The sequence below is a fragment of the Salvelinus alpinus genome, chromosome 32 (genome assembly GCF_045679555.1).
Source record: "Salvelinus alpinus chromosome 32, SLU_Salpinus.1, whole genome shotgun sequence".
In the NCBI taxonomy this organism is placed as follows: domain Eukaryota; kingdom Metazoa; phylum Chordata; class Actinopteri; order Salmoniformes; family Salmonidae; genus Salvelinus; species Salvelinus alpinus.
The window spans coordinates 20,598,725-20,622,396 of NC_092117.1; the positions used below are offsets into that span (position 1 = coordinate 20,598,725).

The following is a 23,672-nucleotide window of genomic DNA, read 5'->3' on the forward strand; positions in this document are numbered from 1 at the left end:
AGGCAGTCACAAGAACATTCAGACTTCATAAGGTGACAGCGGCTTTATCGTGCATCGCCTCATAAAGTCACATCATCTCTGTTCACCGCTATTATTAAATGTCTGTTTAACGCATGTCTGTGTTGCTGTGTCTGTGATGGGTGTTACAGACATAAACGCCTTCCTGTTGAAACACAAGGAGCATAGTCAGGTTTACATGATGCATAATAGTGTATAAAGGATACAAGGCTGTGGCTGTTTGGATGACACAAAAAATAAGCCCTTTTACTGTCATAGAAGTGTCACATTTCTCTTTTTGCTCATTTCCCCTCCCAAAGCCTTGGCAGCTTTGGTCAAGCTCAGGTCAATAAAATGTCTGTCTGTCCACTGAGTTGCCTCATCTATCAGAAGTTGAAGGTTTGTCTTTGTCGAAAATACAATTTAGTGAGGACTGAGGAGAGAGAATTTTATTTGGCACATGGAGGAAATGAATCAAGTAAATTGATTTTATGGTGTGCCTAAATAAAATATAATCTGTCCTGTTTGCAGATGTAGACGGCTCCAAACCTCACTCAACAAGGGCTACCCAGTAGCTTTGTGAAAGACCACTTGTCCCCTGCATAATTGGGGGGGGGGAGCTTGTTTGCCCATGTAAAGTGTGATCCAGATAATAGCATTCTCATCAAAGGCGGCAATTATATTCATTACAGTGGTGCAAGGCACTCCTGCAACGAAATTAAGCGGTGAAGGAAAAGAAAAGCTTAATATATACCTCCTTTATCCTATTCCCCACCCCTTCACTCTTTTTCAAATGGTCCACTCAGAGCCAGAGATCTCAAGAAAGGAATAGTCTCACTAGAAGAAGAAATCCGGTCAAAGTCCCCCTTCACCTTTCTGCCATAGTGACGGCTCTGGCTATCGTTACTATGGCTGCACTTGTCAGGGATTAAAACGCCTTTCTTTGAGGCTAATGTCCAATGCAGCTTTTACAAGAGCCCAACATATGACTGAAGTCTTAGAAAACTGTTTAGGGGCCTTCTCCAAATTAAATTCCAATTTATTTCAGGAGGGAATTCATTGTTTAATGTTCTATACAACCACAAACAGCACATAAACCAAGCCGGTGAGATGAGAAGGAAGTCTTCTCATCCAGCCATTTTAAATGTGAATTAGGGCAAGTGGATAACTCTTCAACCTCTTCAAAGGCAGGTGTTGACCATAGGTCTAGGCCTGTTTCATCCTGCCTATGCATGAGTAACAGTGGCCTGGCACACAATGCTATAAACTACATTATCGGGTTTGTCTGCATGCAGATCATCCACTAAACAATAAGTATTCCTGGAGCACATGAAGTCATTAGCATTTAATTTTCCAATGTTACCAAGTGCCTGGTTTATGTATTAATGGCTGTAAATGTCAACCTGGACATCAGTGTAGACCTGCTCTAAACCTCATTAATACACACTGCCCTTTACCATACAGCCTACTACATCATAGTGGGCATATCATTAATGTGAAATGAACAAGCATTTGGCTAATCATTCTTCCTGGGAATGAGACATGTGCTCCCCCAAGTCAAACTTTGGGAGGGGTCTTTATTGAACCATTCTCCTATTTGTTTAAAATGCAATTTTGTACTGTTATAGTGGTAAATATGAAAATAAACTCTTATTCCAAATGAAACCAGTGACAGTTGGTTAAGGTTCTTTCAACCGCAGTCATCTCTCTACCCCGCCTGTTCGCCTCTGTCTGTCTTGAGCTTTCGCTAGTAAACTTTCAATATTATCATCTGGGCCCTATCAGTTTCCAGCGCTGATGAGCTCGGGAAAAGACACAGCTGTATTTGCCTCCCATATTTGAGCGCCTTTTCAGGTGTCCCGACATTACTTTTTTACAAAAAAAGGTACATTTGTCAGCAAGAGGCAACAGTTAATTCAGGCTACAGGCTACAATCAAAGAATGTCATTGCACTTCATGTGTTTGTAACAGATGTCTTTCCATTCAACAAATGGCGGGTTCACTGCGCACTTTTTGGATGCTGGAATTATTTTGGATTGGAAGAACGTGCACACTCGTAACCTACGTTTAAGAGTGATTTATTTAACAATCGTATGAAAACATCATGACTGGTTATGTTCATGCCACATTAAAAGGTACTACATGTTTAACTTTAAAATACATGTCTTTACTATTAGGCCTATATTTTTTCGCACAAATAGCAAGTCCTGTGAAAAAATAGACTCCGGAATATCACGGTAGCCTATATTTGCACTCTGCAAATATACATATTTAACCTTATAATTTGTTACATATTTTAGGGAAAACATCTATAGTAACTGCAGTAGGTTCACGCCCATCGTCCCTTATAGCCTGCTGCAGCCAGATGGCGCTATTAGCCTATTCCTTATGTTTGTCATTGCCATTGACGTCATGCGTTAAGTTGCACAGCCGGTAATACACTAGCGTCCCCCAGCGACTGGTTCGCACATAAAACGTCCTCCATTCAGGCTGCAAAGGCTTCCGTTTCCTACTTAACTTGATTTAATGGCCCGCCGACCTAAACAAAAATGGGGGAAATATGCATACTGTCTTAATAAAACAAAATGTTACACCATTATGCTAGAGTGGATAATGCTACTTCCTTATTTTGTGAACTATGTTCAGCTAGGCGTACAAAACAGACTGCTGCATGCGCTGTGCAACAAAATCCGGAAATTATGGTGGGAAATTGGGTTTTATTAAGATATTACGGATAGTTCACCCATTTTTCTAGGTGGACGGGCCATTAAATCGAGTTGAAGAGAACACCGACACATTTGCAGCCTGAATAGAGGATGTTGCATGTACAAACCGGTCGCCTGGGAAAACCAGTGTTTTACTGGCTGTGCAGCTTAATGCAGGACATCTATGGCAATGACAAACGACATAAGGAATAATAGCACCATCTGTTGACAGCAGGACGACGTCTCTTTAAAAAAATACTGCTAAATGCATTCCCGGATTGTTTGTTAACTCGAGCTGTCGTGTATAAGTTAAGTTGCCTATTTATTCATGTTCAGATAAGAGCTTGTATTTGTAGCCTATAAGTTACTATGCATAGTGCTTCTTTAAATTCATGCTCAATTTGTAAAAAAACAACAGTTGTACCGTAACTAAACAGCTTGAGAGTCTAGAGTAGTGTTGGGTACCTGTGTAGTGCGCACTCATTGTGTGGGTTAATCCATTCTGAAATGTCAGTAACATAGTAGCCTATGTTTTGTGCTAGTTAAAATGTATTATACTATTTCCAAATACAATTATTTGTTTATGTAAAATAAATGTATATTGTAGGCCTATCTCGTTTTGAGGTGTAATTTTGTTTCATATGTGGATGCACCCGTCGTTGGTATCTAGCCTAAGCTTACTATGGGACCCCCTGTTTCTGGACATTTGCTTTTGTTAGTCGAGAGGGCTGGTCGTAGAAAGACAACTTCCTGTTCATTTAGTTCTCAGGTATTATATTAATACCTACCTAATAATAATATGATGATAATAATAATAGTAGTAGTAGATGAGTTGTGTGAGTCTTTCTGCAGTTTTTGCAGTGTTTGGGTGTTTTGCCCAATAGCCATTAGGTTGCTACAGTAAGTAGCCTAGCAATAAGCAAGTAGGCTAAATAAAGTATACATTGTATCCTTTTAGTACACTACAGTGTTCTTGCCAATTAGATTTTTTTTTTTGAAACTAAAACAATTTTTGCCTTGAATTTCTGAATACATTTGTAAATAGCTTAGCTAATATCTTCAACATCCCTTTTGTACTGTGGGACTACAACATTGTAAAATAAAACTGCAATTTTTGACCAACCTACAAAGCCTGTTGTCTAAGTAGGCTACTCCAAAGCCACAACTAACTATGCTGCCGGGTCTCTTTTGATTAGGGCTATCTGGAAAAAATGTCAATATGGAAGAACTGAAAATGACACACTGCAAAAACAAAAACATTTATGACTAAACAAATTAACACACCCTAAAACAAAACTGTAATTGATCTTTTCCAACTGACAAATGACTGTCAGTGTGTACATTTTTTAAAGCCATCTGCCCCCATTAGAAACCTGATCATAATGAAATTGCAATAAAATAACATTAGTGTCGACAAGCCATTAGAAGGTGATGTAATTGTCTGCTCTCTGGGTAATAGTTTAACCCAGTGAGATGGACTGTCATGTCTACCTTGGGCCCACGTCCCCTGGGACTGCTATTGTCAGTTGACCTGGAGAAGCCTGTCCAACTGTACAGGCGCAGACCTATTACCAGACCTCTCATGTATACGTTTTGAATTTCAATACACCTAATATCAACGATTGTCTTGTTTTTTTATAGTGGAAGTTGATCTCAAGTTATAACCTTGTGTTAATGTATATGTCAAATGAGTGGATGGATGCATGCTGGACAGTTGGCTGACTTATGGACAATATATGCCATCTAGTGTACATAGACTGAACTGGAATGTAAAATAACAATGGAACTATGACTGGATGTTTTCATCCATTTTATTTCTTAATCCACTAATGATAGTGCTGCGAGGGATAGACTTCAGATTTCATTGTAGGATTTAATTCTAAGTGGTCCCTTGGTTCAACTTTAACAGGTCCCAGTGGAGTGTATGACAAAGTTGTGGAGGTCAACTTTCTCTCACACACACACACCTTACAGTAGTCATGTAACTCTCATTGCAATGTAGTTCACGGTGTACATTACTTGCTGTACTGCTCTTGTAACATCACAAGGTAATGTGCCATTGAAAGGATACAATGGCCTCAATCATACCGGTCGTTTAACACCCTTTTCTCAATGGTTTTCTTACAACTTGACACATGGAGCAATGAGATCTTGTCCAAACTTCTTAACTGTTTAATTATTGATAGTGATGAAACATAAATGAGTCAATCTAGCTATTTAAAGTGATGTAATCGATATGGCTTAGATTTAGCACTTTGGATGTAATTATAGGCCTGGGTTTGGAAGTGTGGGTGGTTTTATCACCTAATGTTATGGGTACAAAATCATCAACATTTTTTATTTGGTGGACACTTACATATTTATGCAATTGTTTCCATAATTAAATGACAAAGTAATGCAATGAATGCAAATGAATGCATTCAAAAATCAATCTTATGCCTATCAAAATTGACTGTATGAGTGACTGAATAAAAAAAATTAAAAAATGGTTGAAAACTGCCTATATGGAAATGTCAGTCAGAAACATCTATTACACTGTCAGAATTGACTACAGGATGATTTTGGTCATAGTCAGTATCATCCAAAACTGAGATTTGCGATATGGAACGGAGGATAAGTAAAAATTTTCCTTGGGTTGGGTTTATTTAAATCCTGCCCACAGCTGGCAGCACTCAAGTAATCATCAGTTCTAAGCGCAGCTGCACATGACCCAATCGTAATGCCCAACAAACGTGGGTGTCGACCTTACACTGACCGTGGTAAATTTGGTGTGACTATTTAGGGACTTTCAGCACAATATTTGTTCATGTCAATAGCTCCAAATTTCAATAACTTTACCTCAAACTAACTATATAGCGCATTCGGAAAGTATTCAAACCCCCTGAATTTTTTTCACATTTTGTGTAAGAATGCTGTTCATTGACTGTAGCTCAGCATTCAACACCATAGTACCCTCCAAGCTCATCATTAAGCTCAAGACCCTGGGTCTGAACCCCGCCCTGTGCGATTGGGTCCTGGACTTCCTGACGGGCCGCCCCCAGGTGGTAAAGGTAGGAAACAACGTCTCCACTTCACTGATCCTCAACACTGGGGCCCCACAAGGGTGTGTGCACAGCCCCCTCCTGTACTCCCTGTTCACCCATGACCCTTGACAGATGCACAATTGAGAGCATCCTGTCGGGCTGTTTCAACGCCTGGTACGGCAACTGCACCACCCACAACTGCAGGGCTCTCCAGAGGTTGGTGCGGTCCGCACAACGAATCACCGGGGGCAAACTACCTGCTCTCCAGGACACCTACACCACCCGATGTCACAGGAAGGTCAAAAAGATCATCAAGGACAGCAACCACCAGAACAACTGCATGTTCACCCAACTATCATGCAGAACACGAGGTCAGTACAGGGGGCATCAAAGCTGGGACTGAGACAGAAGCTATTATTCAGTCTCAAGGCCATCAGACTGTTAAACATCCATCACTAACACAGAGAGGCTGCTGCCTACATACACAGACTTGAAATCATTGGCCACTTTAATAAATGGAACACTAGTCACTTTAATAATGGACACTTTAATATTGTTTACATATCTTGCATTACTCATCTTATATGTATATACTGCATTCTATACTTTTCTACTGTATCTTAGTCTATGCTGCTCTGATATTGCTTGTCCAAATATTTATATATTCTTAATTCCATTCCTTTATTTAGATTTGTGTGTATTGGGTATATGTTGTGAATTTGTTAGATATTACTTGTTAGGTATTGCTGCACTGTCGGAACTAGAAGCACAAGCATTTCGCTACACCCACAATAACATCTGCTAAACATGTGTATTCGACCAATACAATTTGATTTTATTTGATTTACAGCCTTATTCTAAAATGATTTTTTTTTTTAAATTCAATCTACACAGAATATCCCATAATGACAAGGCAAAAACAGGTTTTTATACATTTTTGCTAATTAAATTTACATAAGTATTCAGACCCTTGACTCAGTACTTTGTTGAAGCACCTTTGGCAGCGATTACAGCCTTGAGTCTTCTTGGGTATGATGCTTCAAGCTTGGCACACTTTTATTTCGGGGAGTTTCTCCCATTTTTCTCTGCAGATCCTTTCAAGCTCTGTCTGGTTGGATGTGGATCGTCGCTGCACAGCTATTTTCAGGTCTCTCCAGAGATGTTTGATCGGGTTCAAGTCCGGGCTCTGGCTGGGCATCTCAAGGACATTCAGGACTTGTCCTGAAGCCACTCCTGCGTTGTCTTGGCTGTGTCCTTAGGGTCATTGTCCTATTGGAAGGTGAACCTTCGCCCCAGTCTGAGGTCCTGAGCACTCTGAAGCAGGTTTTCATCAAGGATCTCTCTGTACTTTGCTCCTTCATCTTTCCCTCGATCCTGACTATCCTCCCAGTCCCTGCCGCTGAAAAACATTCCCACAACATGATGTTTCCACTACCATGCTTCAGCGTAGAGATGGTGCCAGTTTTTCCTCCAGATGTGACACTTGGCATTCAGGCCAAAGACTTCAATCTTGATTTCATCAGACCAGAGAATCTTGTTTCTCATGGTCTGAGAGTCTTTAGGTGCCTTTTGGTAAACTCCAAGCGAGCTGTCATGAGCCTTTTACTGAGGAGTGGCTTTTGGTGGTTCCAAACTTCTTCCATTTAAGAATGATGGAAGCCATTGTGTTATTGGGTACCTTCAATGCTGCAGAAATGTTTTGGTACCCTTCCCCTTGTGCCTCGACACAATCCTGTCTCTGAGATCTATGGGACAATACCTTCGACCTCAGGGTCGCTCCCCATACAATCTGACAGAGCTTGAGAGTTATCTGCAGAGAAGAATGGAAGAAACTCTCCAAATACAGGTGTGCCAAGCTTGTAGCGTCATACCCAAGAAGACTCAAAGCTGTAATTGCTGCCAAAGGTGCTTCAACAAAGTACTGAGTGGGCTTCCCAAGTGATGGTGCGGTCTAAGGCACTGCATCGCAGTGCTTGAGTCGTCACTACAGACCCGGGTTCAATCCCAGGCTGTGTTACAGCCGGACGTGATCAGGAGACCCATGAGGCCGCATATAATTGGCCCAGCGTCGTCCGGGTTAGGGGAGGGTTTGGCACGCTGCGATTTTCTTGTTCCATCGTGCCCTGGCAACTCCTTGTGGCGGGTCGGCTGCCTGCACACTGACTTCGGCCGCCAGCTGTACGGTGTTTCCTCTGACACATTGGTGCGCCTGGCTTCCGGGTTAAGTGAGCAGTGTGTCAAGGAGCAGTGTGGCCTAGCAGGGTCTTGTTTTGGAGGACGCATAGCTCTCGACTTACGCCTCTCCTGAGTCCATACGGGAGTTGCAACGATGGGACAAGACTGTAACTACCAATTGGATATCACAGAATTGGGGAGAAAAAGAGATAAAAAGTACAAAAAATAATAAAAATAATCATATTAAAAATAAAACAAGTATTGAGTACAGGGTCTGAATACTTATATAAATGTAATATTTCAGTTTATTTTATATTTTAGAAATTTGCCAACATTTCTAAAAGCCTGTTTTCGTTTTGTCATTACAGGGTTTTGTTTGTAGATTTATGAGGGGAAAAAACTATTAAATCCATTTTAGAATAAGGCTGTAACGTGTGCAAAAAGTCAAGGGCTCTGAATACTTGCTAATGCACTGTACGTACCTATATCTCCTTATTAAAAAACAAGTAATCTTACTTACAGGTCTTCATGTTCGCTTGAGAACCTTGAGGATCTCGAAATGGAGTCAGTCGGCAGTGGTGAGCGCTCTGAAGGTGAGCCAGTCCAGGATGTAGTGGGCCTACCTGCGGGGACAGGTGTGGTAGAGACTTCCAACATTTGTCCTGAGAATCCTACCAGACATGATTTTGAACTGGTAGGAGTGAGATTTTTGGATAAACTGGATTCCTGCTTTTTGGCTGACCCATACAATACGTTGTGTCAGGCTGGGTAAAGGACAAACTGGGAATGGTTACATTTATGAAAGTTTTTAGAAGTGGAATTGTTTAGATTTTTTGTGTATCTGCCTCCCAGAGGAAGCAGGCACTTCGTGTCACGTGACTCGAGAATCAACCTGTGGTGTACTTTGCTCTCCGGAGCAGGGCACCGCTAAAAGGGTCGATCAGTGGGGTAGTGTGATTCCCGCCATTTGGTGAGACATAGACCCGGTAGCAATGGCGAGACTGAGAATACCCTCTTTGTCTTGTTGGGCGTTCACACAGAGTTTCTACCTGATAAGATCAGGTTAGGTTATATTTGTAATTCTGTGAGGGCCTATGTTCCGAAGCTGCTTCAGTGCTTTAGGTACCAAGGATTCGGACATGTTGCAGCTGGGTGTAGAAGGGAGATCCCACAATGTCAGAAATGTGTACAGTAGGGATAGAGAAAGCATTGTGTGTCAACTGTGGGAGTGCCCATGAAGCTGGGAATCCAAAGTGCCCTCTGAGAGAGAGAGACAGGCTGAGATTGCCAGAGTTTGAGTGGGGCAATATTTGGGTGTGAGAGATTTTAGTGCAGTTAATCAACAGAGAAGGGGTCTGAGAGAAGGGGTTCCATCCTCCCAGGCTGACGGCATGGTGTAGGATCATTTAGGGCCAAAGTAGTGGCATGGGGTTTTTGGGGGAGGTGCAGGTTTAGAGGTGCAATTTAAGTTTTTATCATTCCCCTTTTTTTGGTGGTGACCAAAATGTGCAGTACGCAACAGAACGTCTAGTCTGACGGAAAGCCCCATGAAGAACAAGGTGTTGAGCTTCCTAGCTACTAGGCTAGGCTACATCCAGACAAGACCAGGTTAAACTGTTTCAAGGTATCTATAAGGGCGAGTGACTGTAACTGTGTAGACTGTACTGTTTTGGCAGAGTGAATGTATAAACGCTTCCCACACGCTTCCCACAAACACACACACAAGAAAACCTGGTCTTAGAGCATTTAGTATTATTCTGTACTTAAATCCAAGATAATCGATTTAGTATAAAGATATGATATAGTATAAAGTTTAAAGATATGTTTGGTATGGTTACTTAAGGTAAAAAAGGAGGGTGGTTGTGCATATAACAAGAATGTCTAGCAACCCAAAGGTTGTGAGTTCAAATCTCTTCACAGACAACTTTAGCATTTTAGCTAATTAGCATCTTTTCAACTACTTAGTACTTTTTAGCTACTTTGCAACTACTTAGCATGTTAGCTAACCCTAACCTTAACCCTTTTAGCCAACCATTCCCCTAACCATTTAACCTAACTCCTAAACTTAACGCTAACCTTAATGCTAACCCTGACCCAGCTAACATTAGAATTCATAACATATCTTACTTTTAGCAAATTCAGAACATATGGTACGTTTTGCAAATGAGTAACATAATACGAATTGTAATTTGTAACATATTATACAAATTTGGTGATCGACATCCACAAATTAATATATACCAAACGAAACGTAACATATACTAAATCAAATGAAATGTTATTGGTCACATACACATATTTATCAAATGTTATTGTGGGTGTAGCGAAATGCTTCTGTTCCTAGCTCCAACAGTGCAGTAATATCTAACAATTTACAACAATACACATGAATCTAAAGTAAAAGAATGGAGTTAAGAAATATTTCAATATTAGGACGAGTAATGTCGGATTGGCATTGACTAAAATACAGTAGAATAAAATAAAGTATATACATATGTAATCAGTAAAGCAGTATGTAAACATTATTAAAGTGACTAGTGTTCCATTATTAAAGTGACCAGTGATTCCATGTCTATGTATATGGGGCAGCAGCCTGGAAGGTGCAGGGTTGAGTAACCGGATGGTAGCCGGCTAGTGATGGCTATTTAACAGTCTGGTGGCCTTGAGATAGAAGCTGTTTTTCAGTCTCTCGGTCCCAGCTAGCTTTGATGCACCTGTACTGACCTCACTTTCTGGATGGTACCAGGGTGAACAGGCCATGGCTCGGGTGGTTGACGTCTTTGATGATCTTTTTGGCCAGTGCAGTTGCCGTACCAGGCGGTAATACAGTCCGACAGGATGCTCTCAATTGTGCATCTGTAAAAAATGTTGAGGGTCTTAGGGGCCAAGACACATTTCTTCAGCCTGCTGAGGTTGAAGAAATGGGGCCATACGGGCCCTCACATCCTCCCCGTAGGCTGTCTCGTCATTGTTGGTAATCAGGCCTACAACTGTTGTGTCGTCTGCAAACTTGATGATTCAGTTGGAGGCATGCGTGGACACGCAGTCATGGGTGAACAGGGAGTATAGGAGGTGGTTGAGCACGCACCCTTGTGGGGCCCCTGTGTTGAGGATCAGCGAAGTGGAGGTGTTGTGTCCTACCTACACCACCTGGGGGCGGCACGTCAGGTAGTCCAGGACCCAGTTGCACAGGGTGGAATTCAGGCCCAGGGCACCGAGCTTAATGATGATTTTGGAGGGTACTATGGTGTTAAAGGCTGAGCTATAGTCGATGAACATGAATCTTACATAGGTATTCCTCTTGTCCAGATGGGATAGGGCAGTGTGTAGTGAGATGGCAATTGCATCGTCTGTGGATCTATTAGGGCAGTATGAAAATTGACGTGGGTCTAGGGTGTCAGGTAAGGTAGAGGTGATATGATCCTTAACTAGCCTCTCAAAGCACTTCATGATGACAGAAGTGAGTGCTATGGGGCGATAGTCATTTAGATAAGTGAAATATGCTTTCTTGGGTACAAGAAAGACATCTTGAAGAAAGTGGGGATAGGGAGGGATTCATTATGTCAGTAAACACTCCAGCCAGCTGGTCTGTGCATGCTCTGAGGACACAGCTAGGGATGGCGTCTGGGCCGGCAGCCTTGCAAGTTTTAACTCGTGTCTGAGCAGTTGAATTGCAACTCCACTTTGTCTATGTACTGATGTTTTGCCTGTTTGATTGCCTTACGGAGGGAATAACTACACTGTATTCGACCATATTCCCAGTCACCTTGCCATGGTTAAATGTGGTGGTTCGCACTTTCAGTTTTGTGCAAATTCTGCCATCTATCCACGGTTTCTGATTTGGGTAGGTTTTAATAGTCACAGTGGGAACAACATCCGCTATACACTTCCTGATGAACTCAGTCACAGTGTCAGCATATACAGTGGGGAGAACAAGTATTTGATACACTGCCGATTTTGCAGGTTTTCCTACTTACAAAGCATGTAGAGGTCTGTAATTTTTATCATAGGTACACTTCAACTATGAGAGACGGAATCTAAAACAAAAATCCAGAAAATCACATTGTATGATTTTTAAGTAATTAATTTGCATTTTATTGCATGACATAAGTATTTGATACATCAGAAAAGCAGAACTTAATATTTGGTACAGAAACCTTTGTTTGCAATTACAGAGATCATACGTTTCCTGTAGTTCTTGACTAGGTTTGCACACACTGCAGCAGGGATTTTGGCCCACTCCTCCCTACAGATCTTCTCCAGATCCTTCAGGTTTCGGGGCTGTCGCTGGGCAATATGGAGTTTCAGCTCCCTCCAAAGATTTCCTATTGGGTTCAGGTCTGGAGACTGGCTAGGCCACTCCAGGACCTTGAGATGCTTCTTACGGAGCCACTCCTTAGTTGCCATGGCTGTGTGCTTCGTGTCGTTGTCATGCTGGAAGACCCAGCCACGACCCATCTTCAATGCTCTTACTGAGGGAAGGAGGTTGTTGGCCAAGATCTCGCGATACATGGCCCCATCCATCCTCCCCTCAATACGGTGCAGTCGTCCTGTCCCCTTTGCAGAAAAGCATCCCCAAAGAATGATGTTTCCACCTCCATGCTTCACGGTTGGGATGGTGTTCTTGGGGTTGTACTCATACTTCTTCTTCCTCCAAACACGGCGAGTGGAGTTAGACCAAAAAGCTCTATTTTTGTCTCATCAGACCACATGACCTTCTCCCATTCCTCCTCTGGATCATCCAGATGGTCATTGGCAAACTTCAGACAGGCCTGGACATGCACTGGCTTAAGCAGGGGGACCTTGCGTGCGCTGCAGGATTTTAATCCATGACGGCGTAGTGTGTTACTAATGGTTTTCTTTGAGACTGTGGTCCCAGCTCTCTTCAGGTCATTGACCAGGTCCTGCCGTGTAGTTCTGGGCTGATCCCTCACCTTCCTCATGATCATTGATGCCCCACGAGGTGAAATCTTGCATGGAGCCCCAGACCGAGGGTGATTGACCGTCATCTTGAACTTCTTCCATTTTCTAATAATTGCGCCAACAGTTGTTTCCTTCTCACCAAGCTGCTTGCCTATTGTCCTGTAGCCCATCCCAGCCTTGTGCAGGTCTACAATTTTATCCCTGATGTCCTTACACAGCTCTCTGGTCTTGGCCATTGTGGAGAGGTTGGAATCTGTTTGATTGAGTGTGTGGACAGGTGTCTTTTATACAGGTAACGAGTTCAAACAGGTGCAGTTAATACAGGTAATGAGTGGAGAACAGGAGGGTTTCTTAAAGAAAAACTAACAGGTCTGTGAGAGCCGGAATTCTTACTGGTTGGTAGGTGATCAAATACTTATGTCATGCAATAAAATGCAAATTAATTATTTAAAAATCATACAATGTGAGTTTCTGGATTTTTGTTTTAGATTCCGTCTCTCACAGTTGAAGTGTACCTATGATAAAAATTACAGACCTCTACATGCTTTGTAAGTAGGAAAACCTGCAAAATCGGCAGTGTATCAAATACTTGTTCTCCCCACTGTACATCAATGCTTTTCTCAGAGGCTACCCGGAACATATCCCAGTCCGCTTCATCAAAATAATCTTGAAGCATGGATTCCGATTGGTAAGACCAGCGCTGAATAGACCTTAGCACTGGTATTTCCTGTTTGAGTTTCTGCCTATAGGAAGGGAGGAGCAAAATGGGTCATGATCTGATTTGCCAAAGGGAGGGTGGGGGAGGGCCTTGTAGACATCCCAGAAGTTGGAGTAGCAGTGATCGAGTGTTTTAGCAGCACCAGTACTACAGTCAATGTGTTGATAGAACTTCGGTAGCGTTTTTCTCAAAGTTTCTTTCTTAAAATCCCCGCTACAATAAATGGATATGTGGTTTCTAGTTTGCACAAGTCCAGTGTAGTTCCTTGAGGGCCGTCGTGGTATCGGCTTGAGGGGGAATATACACGGCTGTGACTATAAACAAAGATAATTTTCTTGGTGAGGTAATACGGTCGCATTTGATTGTGAGGTATTCTAGGTCGAGTGAACAAAAGGACTTGAGTTTCTGTACGTTATCACAATCACACCATGAGTAGTTAATCATGAAACATATACCCCGCCTTTCTTTTTCCCGGAGAATTGTTTATTCCTGTCTGCGCGATGTACTGAGAAACCCAGCTGGCTGTATGGACCGGGACAGTATATCCGGACAGAGCCATGATTCCGTGAAACAGAGTATGTTACAGTCCCTGATGTCTCTCTGGAAGGAGATCCTCGCCCTGAGCTCATCTACTTTATTGTCCAGAGACCGAACATTAGTGAGTAATATATTCTGAAGCGGTGGATGGTGTGCACGCCTCCTGAGTTGGACTAGAAGTCCACTATGAATACCTCTTCTTCGCAGGCAGCGACGTCTTGGAGCAGCCTCTGGGATAAGTTAAATTGCCCTGGGGAGTACAAACAAAGGATCCAATTCGGGAAAGTCTTATTCCTGGTCGTAATGCTGGTGAGTTACCGCCACTCTGATATCCAAAAGTTATTTCTGTCTGTATGTAATAACACAAACAACTTTCTGGGCTAATAATGTCAGAAAAAAAACACACACAAAAAAACAAAATACAGCAAAGTTGCTTAAGAGCTAGAAGCAGAGCTGCCATGTCTGTCGGTGCCATCATGTGGCACCATCATGCGGAGTGTCTCGGATGAAATTGTAAAGACCCTGGGTTTATAAGCACGGATATCGACTCTGCCGTTTGAGCATGCTTTTGCGGCACAGTCGATAGCGCGCTGGACACTGACGTGATATTCCTGTCTGGGTTGGCGCCCCCCCTTGGGTTGTGCCGTGGCGGAGATCTTTGTGGGCTATACTCGGCCTTGTCTCAGGATGGTAAGTTGGTGGTTGAAGATATCTCTCTAGTGGTGTGGGGGCTGTGCTTTGGCAAAGTGGGTGGGGTTATATCCTTCCTGTTTGGCCCTGTCCGGGGGTATCATCGGATGGGGCCACAGTGTCTCCTGACCCCTCCTGTCTCAGCCTCCAGTATTTATGCTGCAGTAGTTTATGTGTCGGGGGGCTAGGGTCAGTTTGTTATATCTGGAGTACTTCTCCTGTCTTATCCGGTGTCCTGTGTGAATTTAAGTATGCTCTCTCTAATTCTCTCTTTCTCTCTCTCGGAGGACCTGAGCCCTAGGACCATGCCTCAGGACTACCTGGCATGATGACTCCTTGCTGTCCCCAGTCCACCTGGCCGTGCTGCTGCTCCAGTTTCAACTGTTCTGTCTGCGGCTATGGAACCCTGACCTGTTCATCGGACATGCTACCTGTCCCAGACCTGCTGTTTTCAACTCTCTAGAGACAGCAGGAGCGGTAGAGATACTCTTAATGATCGGCTATGAAAAGCCAACTGACATTTACTCCTGAGGTGCTGACTTGCTGCACCCTCGACAACTACTGTGATTATTATTATTTGACCATGCTGGTCATTTATTAACATTTGAACATCTTGGCCATGTTCTGTTATAATCTCCACCCGGCACAGCCAGAAGAGGACTGGCCACCCCTCATAGCCTGGTTCCTCTCTAGGTTTCTTCCTAGGTTTTGGCCTTTCTAGGGAGTTTTTCCTAGCCACCGTGCTTCTACACCTGCATTGCTTGCTGTTTGGGGTTTTAGGCTGGGTTTCTGTACAGCACTTTGAGATATCAGCTGATGTAAGAAGGGCTATATAAATACATTTGATTTGATTTGACTTCGGGCTAGAATGTCAAGGGTTCGAGACCTGGTCCCTGCCTGTTTCATTACATTGGTGTCAGAAGTGATCGGACCTTGCATCCACGACAGTGCGTGTGCTTGGTCAGTGAGCGTGTTCCTATAAGAGGACGTGCTCTTTGAAAGGAGGGAGTAGTGTAATGACCCTGGGTTTTTCAGCTTGGATATCAACTCCACCGCTTGAGCATGCTTTTGCGGCCCAGTCGATAGCGCGCTGGACTTAAGGCTAGAAGGTCGAGGGTTCGAGACCTGCTCCCTGCTGTTTCATTACAAAATGTTCTGGGACCGGGTTGCAACAAGAGACACAGCCTCCAAGACCCAAATATTGTTCTGTCGCAAACCGAGACTAAATAAGTCAGTTCAGACCCGTTAAGGTGATTCATTACAGGTGACTATTATTTCGCACTGACAAAAAAATATATATATTGTAACGACCCTGGGTTTATAAGCGCGGAAATCGACTCTGCCGCTCGAGCATGCTTTTGCGGCACAGTCGATAGCGCGCCGGACTTCGGGCTAGAAGGTCGAGGGTTCGAGACCTGCTCCCTGCCTGTTTCATTACATTGGTGTCGGAAGTGATCGGACCTTGCATCCACGACAGTGCGTGTTCTTGGCCGGTGAGCGCGTTCCTGTAAGACGTAGAGTCGCAAGCTAGCGCGAGGACGCGCTCTTTGAAAGGAGGGAGTAGTGTAACGACCCTGGGTTTATAAGCGCGGAAATCGACTCTGCCGCTTGAGCATGCTTTTACGGCACAGTCGATAGCGCGCCGGACTTTGGGCTAGAAGGTCGAGGGTTCGAGACCTGCTCCCTGCCTGTTTCATTACAATATGTATTTAGTATCTAGTTAGTTAGTGTAGTCTACTTGTATTGATTAGATCTTGAGAAAGAATTAAACTCACCCTACAGTTCTACCACAGATTTTTTTTTTTAAGATGTAGGCTACTAGTTACAGCAGTTTACACGTAGGAACAGTTCTTCGTGAAATTATTGCACATCAGGCGGGAGGAATTTCGCAGATGCACTGGATGAACTTTCACCCCCACAAACGGATTCATTGTTTTGATTCAGCTAGCGTTGCATTGCATATTTATGTGCTTAGAGACCACCCGATTGATAGCTTCCATAGGAACAGCCGTAGTTGAGTGATGCCTATGTAGCTAGACGGAACCGTTGTTCTGTGCGAAAGACGAACAAAAACAATGTTGTCTCTGGAACGATATTATAGCCTAGCTAGCGAGCTGGCTAACCTGACCGTTCGCAACAACAACATGGGAACGCTATTACAACGGATCTGATCAATCATTTGTCGCCACTGGTCAATTAACGTTACTTAGTACAGACAAATTCATGCTTACTTACACTTTGCTAACATTTTGAAAAGGTAAGTTGGTTCGCCAGCTAACTTGACTAGCTACGAAAGTTAGCTCCTTGGTTACTTGGTTACGATCAGCTGTTCCAGCAATCAATGTTGGATGATGTTCCAGCAATCAATGTTGGATGCTCTCACAATGATCGATGACATTGGTTAGCTAAAAGGAACTGCTAAATAATACGTTATGTCAATATGTTGTCATGTTTTTCTGTCATCTGTCTGTCAATTGATAATATTTCATAATGTGTTGTGATGGATACAGTTTTATTAACGTTATTTCACCTGAAACAGTCACTAACTTCCAATGGGCGAGGAAAAGCCAGAGACGTTGGACTTCGTCAAAGACTTCCAAGAGTATCTCAGCCAGCAGACTCAACATGTGAACATGATCTCAGGCTCTGTCAGTGGCGTCAAAGAGGTGGACGACTTACCAGCAGGTAGGCCTAGCCAAGAATGTCCAAGGAACTCTGTTAGTTTCAGAGGTAGACTGGCTCTGGCACTCTAAAGAGCCAAATACACAATTTTTTATTTATTTGCGATACAGTTCTAGGAACATAAAGCCCTTTACTTTCATATCACATCCAGGCTTTATCACAGTTGCAGCCAACAGTATTTTTCAGTTATAACTGACGGCCTTCCGTTACACACATAGGTGGTCACTTCTATCTTCCATTAACACGCTCTGTAACATGGAGATATGGCCTTGTGGGAACCCTAACCCTATACATTTTTTAATTGCTAATTGCTAATATTTCTTACTGATATGAAAGATACGTTCCTTATGTTTCCAAAACTGTACCGTAAGCGATGTGTGTTCCCGTTCAGACCGAGCGTCAGGGCTCTTAACAAAAGTCCCCCGGGAAGAAGGTAGCTTTATGAACAGGCGCGAAAGGTAGTTAGCGTCTATGAATGGTGTAAGGTAGGCCTAACTATGGCATCAACACGCAGACCATAATTTGACTATCCAAACTGTTATATCCATGACTCTATCATTCTAAAATCCATTAATGCGAGTGAATATAATTATTTCTCTATAATAGATATTTCCCTTGAAACTGTGTGTTGTGATTATTCCTGTACCTGTGCAGACTGCAGTCAGAATGGGCTGGACCACCCCTCAGCTGATATGTCCCTTGACGACGGCTCAGGGATGCTGGTGGATGGCTTCGAGAGAACATATGATGGCAAACTCAAGTGCCGTTACTGTAACTACGCCACCAGAGGCACAGCACGATTAATTGAGCACATCCGCATTCACACAGGTGAGCTTGAATGGACCCGATAACACCATGCACATGCTACCAGGTGATATAGGACTAGATTCATCACTAGTTGAGGATTTTCCCTTATACAAAGCTGGCACCCTTTATTTTCATTAGGCCTAGTTAGAGTAATCAATGACAAAAAGCTAAGAACATTAACATTTCATCCTAAGACCTTATTCTTCCTTCTAATTATTTATCTCCCTCTTTCCTCTTCTCAAACAGGAGAGAAACCCCACAGATGCCACCTGTGCCCCTTCGCCTCTGCTTATTTGCGCCATCTAGAGGCACACATGCGCTCCCACACAGGAGAGAAGCCTTACAAGTGTGAGCTGTGCTCCTTCCGCTGCAGTGACCGTAGCAACCTGTCACACCACCGCCGCCGCCGGCACAAGCTCTTACCAATGAAGGGCGCTCGCTCCTCTCTCTCCCACAAGAAGATGCTGAGCGTCTTGCAGAAGAAGACCAGCCTGGGGTACGGTCGCCGGCTCCTCATCAACTTCAGCCCCCCCTCCATGGTGGTGCACAAGGCCGAGCACCTGGATGACTACTCCCACGAGCTGCCCCACCTGCGCCAGGAGACATACGACAACCAGGGCGCTGGTGGAGATGGTAGCTCAATGGACGACCACCACAATCATCACCACAACCTGGTCATGGAAAACCCCCTCAACCAACTCTCGACCCTGGCCGGCCAGCTGGCCAGCCTGCCCTCAGAGGCTGAAGTCCAGACCCAGCAGCCTCCCATGTCTCCAGGTGCAGAGTCCTGTGTGGACGAGAAGCCCTTCCTCATCCAGCAGCCTCACCCAGCCACTGCTGCTGTGTCAGCCAGCACTGCCCACGCCTCTTCCTCCTCCATCACCCCAGAGCCCAGGCCCCCACCACACAGCAACTGCAGCCCCGGGGCTGATCCCTGCAGTGAGCACAGTGGGCGCACCAGTACCCCCAGCATCACCAACAGCCAGCCCAGCACACCAGCCCCGGGCCTGCCCTCGCTGCATCAAGACCCCCAGATGCTGCACCACTGCCAGCACTGTGACATCTACTTTCCTGATAACATCCTGTACACCATCCACATGGGCTGCCACGGCTATGAGAACCCCTTCCAGTGCAACATCTGTGGCCACAGGTGCAGGAGCAAGTACGACTTTGCCTGCCATTTTGCCAGGGGGCAGCATAAGCAGTGACTTGTTGCCGGGTCAGTGACTGGAGAGAATGAATGGAGGTTGTTTTTATTTAATTCCATGATGGTGATTTTATTTATTGCTGTTTAACTTTCTGAAACTGGCCTTGATGTAGCCTCTGCAAATTCCATGTAGTGAATTTGATTTTATAGGGGGATAATAACATATTTGACAGTGCCCATGCATTTGTAGCTAGAGTGTAGGGATGGAGTGGTTTAGAGGTACAACTCACTTGACCTGTTTGATCATGAACATTCCTCATGTGGGTTTTTGACATGAACACTATTTTCAGCCTTACAAACATAGTTCTAGATGATGCTAACCCCTTTGTGAGAGTGCTCTTTAGTGGCTGTAACCATACCGACTAAACCATTTCAGAGTGAAAGACCACCATTCATGCCTCCCAACAGTGCCTGCGATATTCACAATCTCTTTACCTGTACTGAAATGGACACATCTTATATGTTGAGATGTTTTTGCGTTCGTTTTCTTCACATGAGGGTGTCCTCTTGTCATTTGTGATGGATCGGTAGACAGTGCCCTACTTTAACCACCGGTAGATAGCCTAGCGGTTAGAGCGTTGGGCCAGTAACTGAATGGTCGCAGGTTTGAATGCCAGGCCGACAAGGAGAAAAATCTGTGCCCTTGAGCAAGGCACTTAACCCTAATTTGCTCCAGGGACACCGTACTACTATGGCGGACCTTGTACAACAAAACATTTCACTGCACCTCTCCGGTGTATGTGACAATAAGTGCTTTTCTTATTTTAGCATCTTTTTGTTATTTGGGTGTTGCATAGAATAAAGCCTAACCTATACATCATGTTATATTCTGACCTTTAAATAACATATGTCATTGTGAGATCTAACACCTTTACTGTCAAAGCAGTATCACCATATCTCTCGCTTCTCCTTTGTCATGTCTATTGAGTTCAGAATTGCCAAGTAGCACCAGAGATGCCATGTTTTAGCATACATGCTATGCCTTAGGATTCCTCCTGTCCTGCATTAATCAAGGCATTGCATATTGTGGATCTCAATGCTTTTTTTGATATTGGTTAAGTGTTCTATTCTACATTTTCTGGCCTGATGGGTGTTGTCAATGACGTTGACATTATGCTGAAGTGAAGATTACTGCCTTAGCAGGGTTGTTTTACATTGGATACTGTTGTCTGTTGCATAGCAACATTTGTGAAGAAAAGAGTTACTGTTTCTAGGACTAGTTGCATGTCAACATGCTTACAGGCATCCAATGTTGGAGGAGTTATGTAAAGGGGAAGTTCACAGAAGAAGAAACACCTGGAAGGGAATTTGTTTGTGTTGTGTCTTATATGGGACAGGTGAATGTTGAAGTGTTTTGGCGGTCAAATCATTTTATGTGAGAGGAAACATTAACACATTTCTGAGTAAAGTGTTTTCTAACAGATCGTTTCTTTGTCTCAACTGTCTTTTGTCCTTTTTCTTGGTGTCTCTGAATTAACATTCTGTCAGAATACGAAATGTCACATATTTGATCTGTTTCAATGCTAGCACATGGAATAAGATGTTCAGACACCAATAATTGTCTTTTGAGAATGCTTTTAATCATTTTGCCAAAGTAGCAAAGACATACATGATTGTGTACAGTAGCAGTGAATATACTATTTTCTCAGGTGAAATGAATTGATAGTTTTAATGATTATAGTTTGAGGCTGGTCAGCTTAGTCTTACGCTTCCACCTTAGCCTGGAACTCTTCCTTATCAGACACTTTCTCATCTGGCTTCTCCACATCTGAGGAAAGGAAGACCTGTTTATGTCGACATTGTGTCTGAACCAGAGCGATAACATACATACAATTCAGAAGACTATGACAGTGCTCCAAATTGTTTGAGGTTTTTCAACAGCCTAAAGCAAACATCAGCAGCAAATATTAGCCCATACAGATCTGTGCCCAGGTTAGTATGTCCCATGTATGTCTAGAGAAATCCTGACTTCATGGCCCTACTAGGAGTTGACTTCTGACCTTTGAGCTAGGACCAGGGTGTGGCTCTCCTGGGAGGGTCCCTTGCCTTGCGGCTGTCTCGGCGGCAGCGGGAGTTGTAGTCGGTGGCTTAACAAATGGTGACCTTACACTGCAGGTACACAAACTCGTGGGCTCACAGGAACTTGAAGGCCTGGAAGGTGAAGCGGGTGTCTCCACTGGTACCAAAGGAAACAAACTTTTATTTTATCAAGATCCTTGAAGAATAAGCACTTGATGATAAAGTATAGGACCCAGAATGTTTCCTTCTCCACAATATCTATGGCTCTGCAGGTCAGCAGTCTGTTTCTTACCCGTTGCGCACCAGGTCGTAGCATCTGGTTTGGAAGTCATGATGGGAGGGAGAGGACACACAGGTGTCCAGGAACATGTAGGCTGCTGTCGGACCTCCTCAGATGGACCTGGATGTACAGGTTCTGGTTGAGGGTAATTTCGTATGGAGTCTGGGCGATCTGGGTGTAGAAGTTGCTGCTGGTAAAGAGGGCCATTGTGCCATAGAATCTGCCCATGCCTGTGATGGTACTATTATCCCCATCATGCTTGGTCTTGTACATAATCTAGAACATGGTGTCCTGCTCCATACGACATACCACTCGCAGCATGAAATGAGAAAGGTGTGTGATCTGGCCTGAGTCGGACCGGTATGCACGGATGGCGTTGGTGTAATCTACTCTCCCATTCTCAAACTGTTTAGAGTGTGAGGCAAAAAAAAGTTATTGGACAAGAAATAGAAAGTGATTGGAAAATGTAGATGCTAGTCGATGTAACTATATCCACTGTTCATTAAACATTTGCATCACCATAGATAGAGCTCTATGTAGATTTTTACATACCAAAGATAGTAGTAATCGCTTTGCTTTTCGTGAATTCATTTACCGTTTGTTGGGTCCCACAGGTGTTGATCGGGAAGCTGAGCACCACCTGCTAGCTGTTGACCTGAGGTGCTGGTCGTTCAGGAACAAGTTATAGGCGTCGTAGCCCATTGAGTTCGGGTTGGATCTTTGAATCACTATGTTCATGTTGTCTGAGGAGCAGTCCATTCGACCTGAAACACAACAACATAAATAAAATCAACCTAAGTTCCTAAGCTTTAATATCGATGTCAGAATACCTGAGATAAATGTGTTCGATCAACTGCATGTGAGGGAGCTGCTGAACATGGCCCTGAAGCCCTGCTGACCTCTGAGTAGTCGGAGGGGAAGACAACCGTCATGTAGTTAGAGTGGTAGGCATCCAAAGAGGTGCCATTGTTGAAGTCAGATTGTGCGTATCAGACGAGTACACAGATGACCCATCGTACACGGAGATGTAATAACAGTAGCAGCAGTTCTCCAACCTGAACCAACAAAGAGCATACATTTACTGTGTAGGGGACTTTGAAATAGATGTCAATGTGAACTTCATTTCAAGATCTGTCTTCATGCACATTCAGAATGATTGAAATCCATTAGATTGTTCTTGAAAGGGAACTGTCAAGCTGAAGCTTTCTCAAATCTTTTACATTAAGATGAAACAAATGAGGTTAATCACAGGAACCATTTCTGAAGAGGAATCTTCACTCACTCCAGGTCAGTAAACGACAGGAAGATCCTTAGGCCAGATGGGGCTGATAGATCCCATACACAGTAGGTGTTGTCATGGGAATATTCTGGATAGTAGGGACTGGAGATGAAACCAGAGCCATGCAGATTTCCTCCACAGGTGGGGCGAGTCCCTGAGACTTGGGAAGAGCAATGAAACACAAAATCCATTTAAATGACTTCAAGAGAGATCCCTCTTGACACCATATGTGATTTACTATAGATCGTCTACAGTAAATCACATATGGTGTCAAAGGTTTATGTAGTTGCACATTGATCTTTACTTGTGTTCTGTCATTCTACAGCTTATTGAGTCAACCTTTTTTAATGGATGTTATGGGAAGTTGAAATAGCTGATGTGGCTGGAATATCTGGTGTGGTGGTGGGGCAGTACGCTGTGTGAAGGAAAACATAAGAATGAGAAATATCCAAACCAAACTGGAGTAAATGCAACGGTGCTTAAAGTCATTTAGGGGGTGTGTGACTGGTACTACTGCATTCATTTTTTAAGATTGTTCAAAGCTAAACTTCAACTGCATATTAACTGGATGTATGATTCAATATTATTTTCAGATTATCTGGTACATATTTTACATAGGCCTACTTAGAG

The 23,672-nt window shown here is 43.5% G+C and overlaps 1 protein-coding gene and 1 pseudogene across 1 annotated transcript; one reads left to right on the forward strand and one right to left on the reverse strand.

Annotated features, from left to right (window-relative positions):
- The first annotated feature begins 16,656 nt into the window (after positions 1-16,656).
- On the forward strand, positions 16,657-20,892 carry LOC139562359 (zinc finger protein Pegasus-like). The gene is made up of 4 exons (XM_071380032.1): positions 16,657-17,025; positions 17,308-17,453; positions 18,105-18,278; positions 18,504-20,892. Exons 2-4 carry the CDS (start codon positions 17,321-17,323, stop codon positions 19,463-19,465), a joined length of 1,269 nt encoding a protein of 422 aa, XP_071236133.1. The 5' UTR covers positions 16,657-17,025; positions 17,308-17,320; the 3' UTR covers positions 19,466-20,892.
- Positions 20,893-21,167: 275 nt separating this feature from the next.
- On the reverse strand, positions 21,168-22,036 carry LOC139562513 (CUB and zona pellucida-like domain-containing protein 1; annotated as a pseudogene).
- Positions 22,037-23,672: the final 1,636 nt, after the last annotated feature.

Excerpts from the sequence above, each read along its gene's own strand:
- LOC139562359 (XM_071380032.1), top strand. The coding sequence starts at position 17,321 with ATGGGCGAGGAAAAGCCAGAGACGTTGGACTTCGTCAAAGACTTCCAA. Across the intron at positions 17,454-18,104 it reads GGTGGACGACTTACCAGCAG|ACTGCAGTCAGAATGGGCTG; the intron begins GTAGGCCTAGCC and ends GTACCTGTGCAG. Across the intron at positions 18,279-18,503 it reads GCACATCCGCATTCACACAG|GAGAGAAACCCCACAGATGC; the intron begins GTGAGCTTGAAT and ends CTTCTCAAACAG.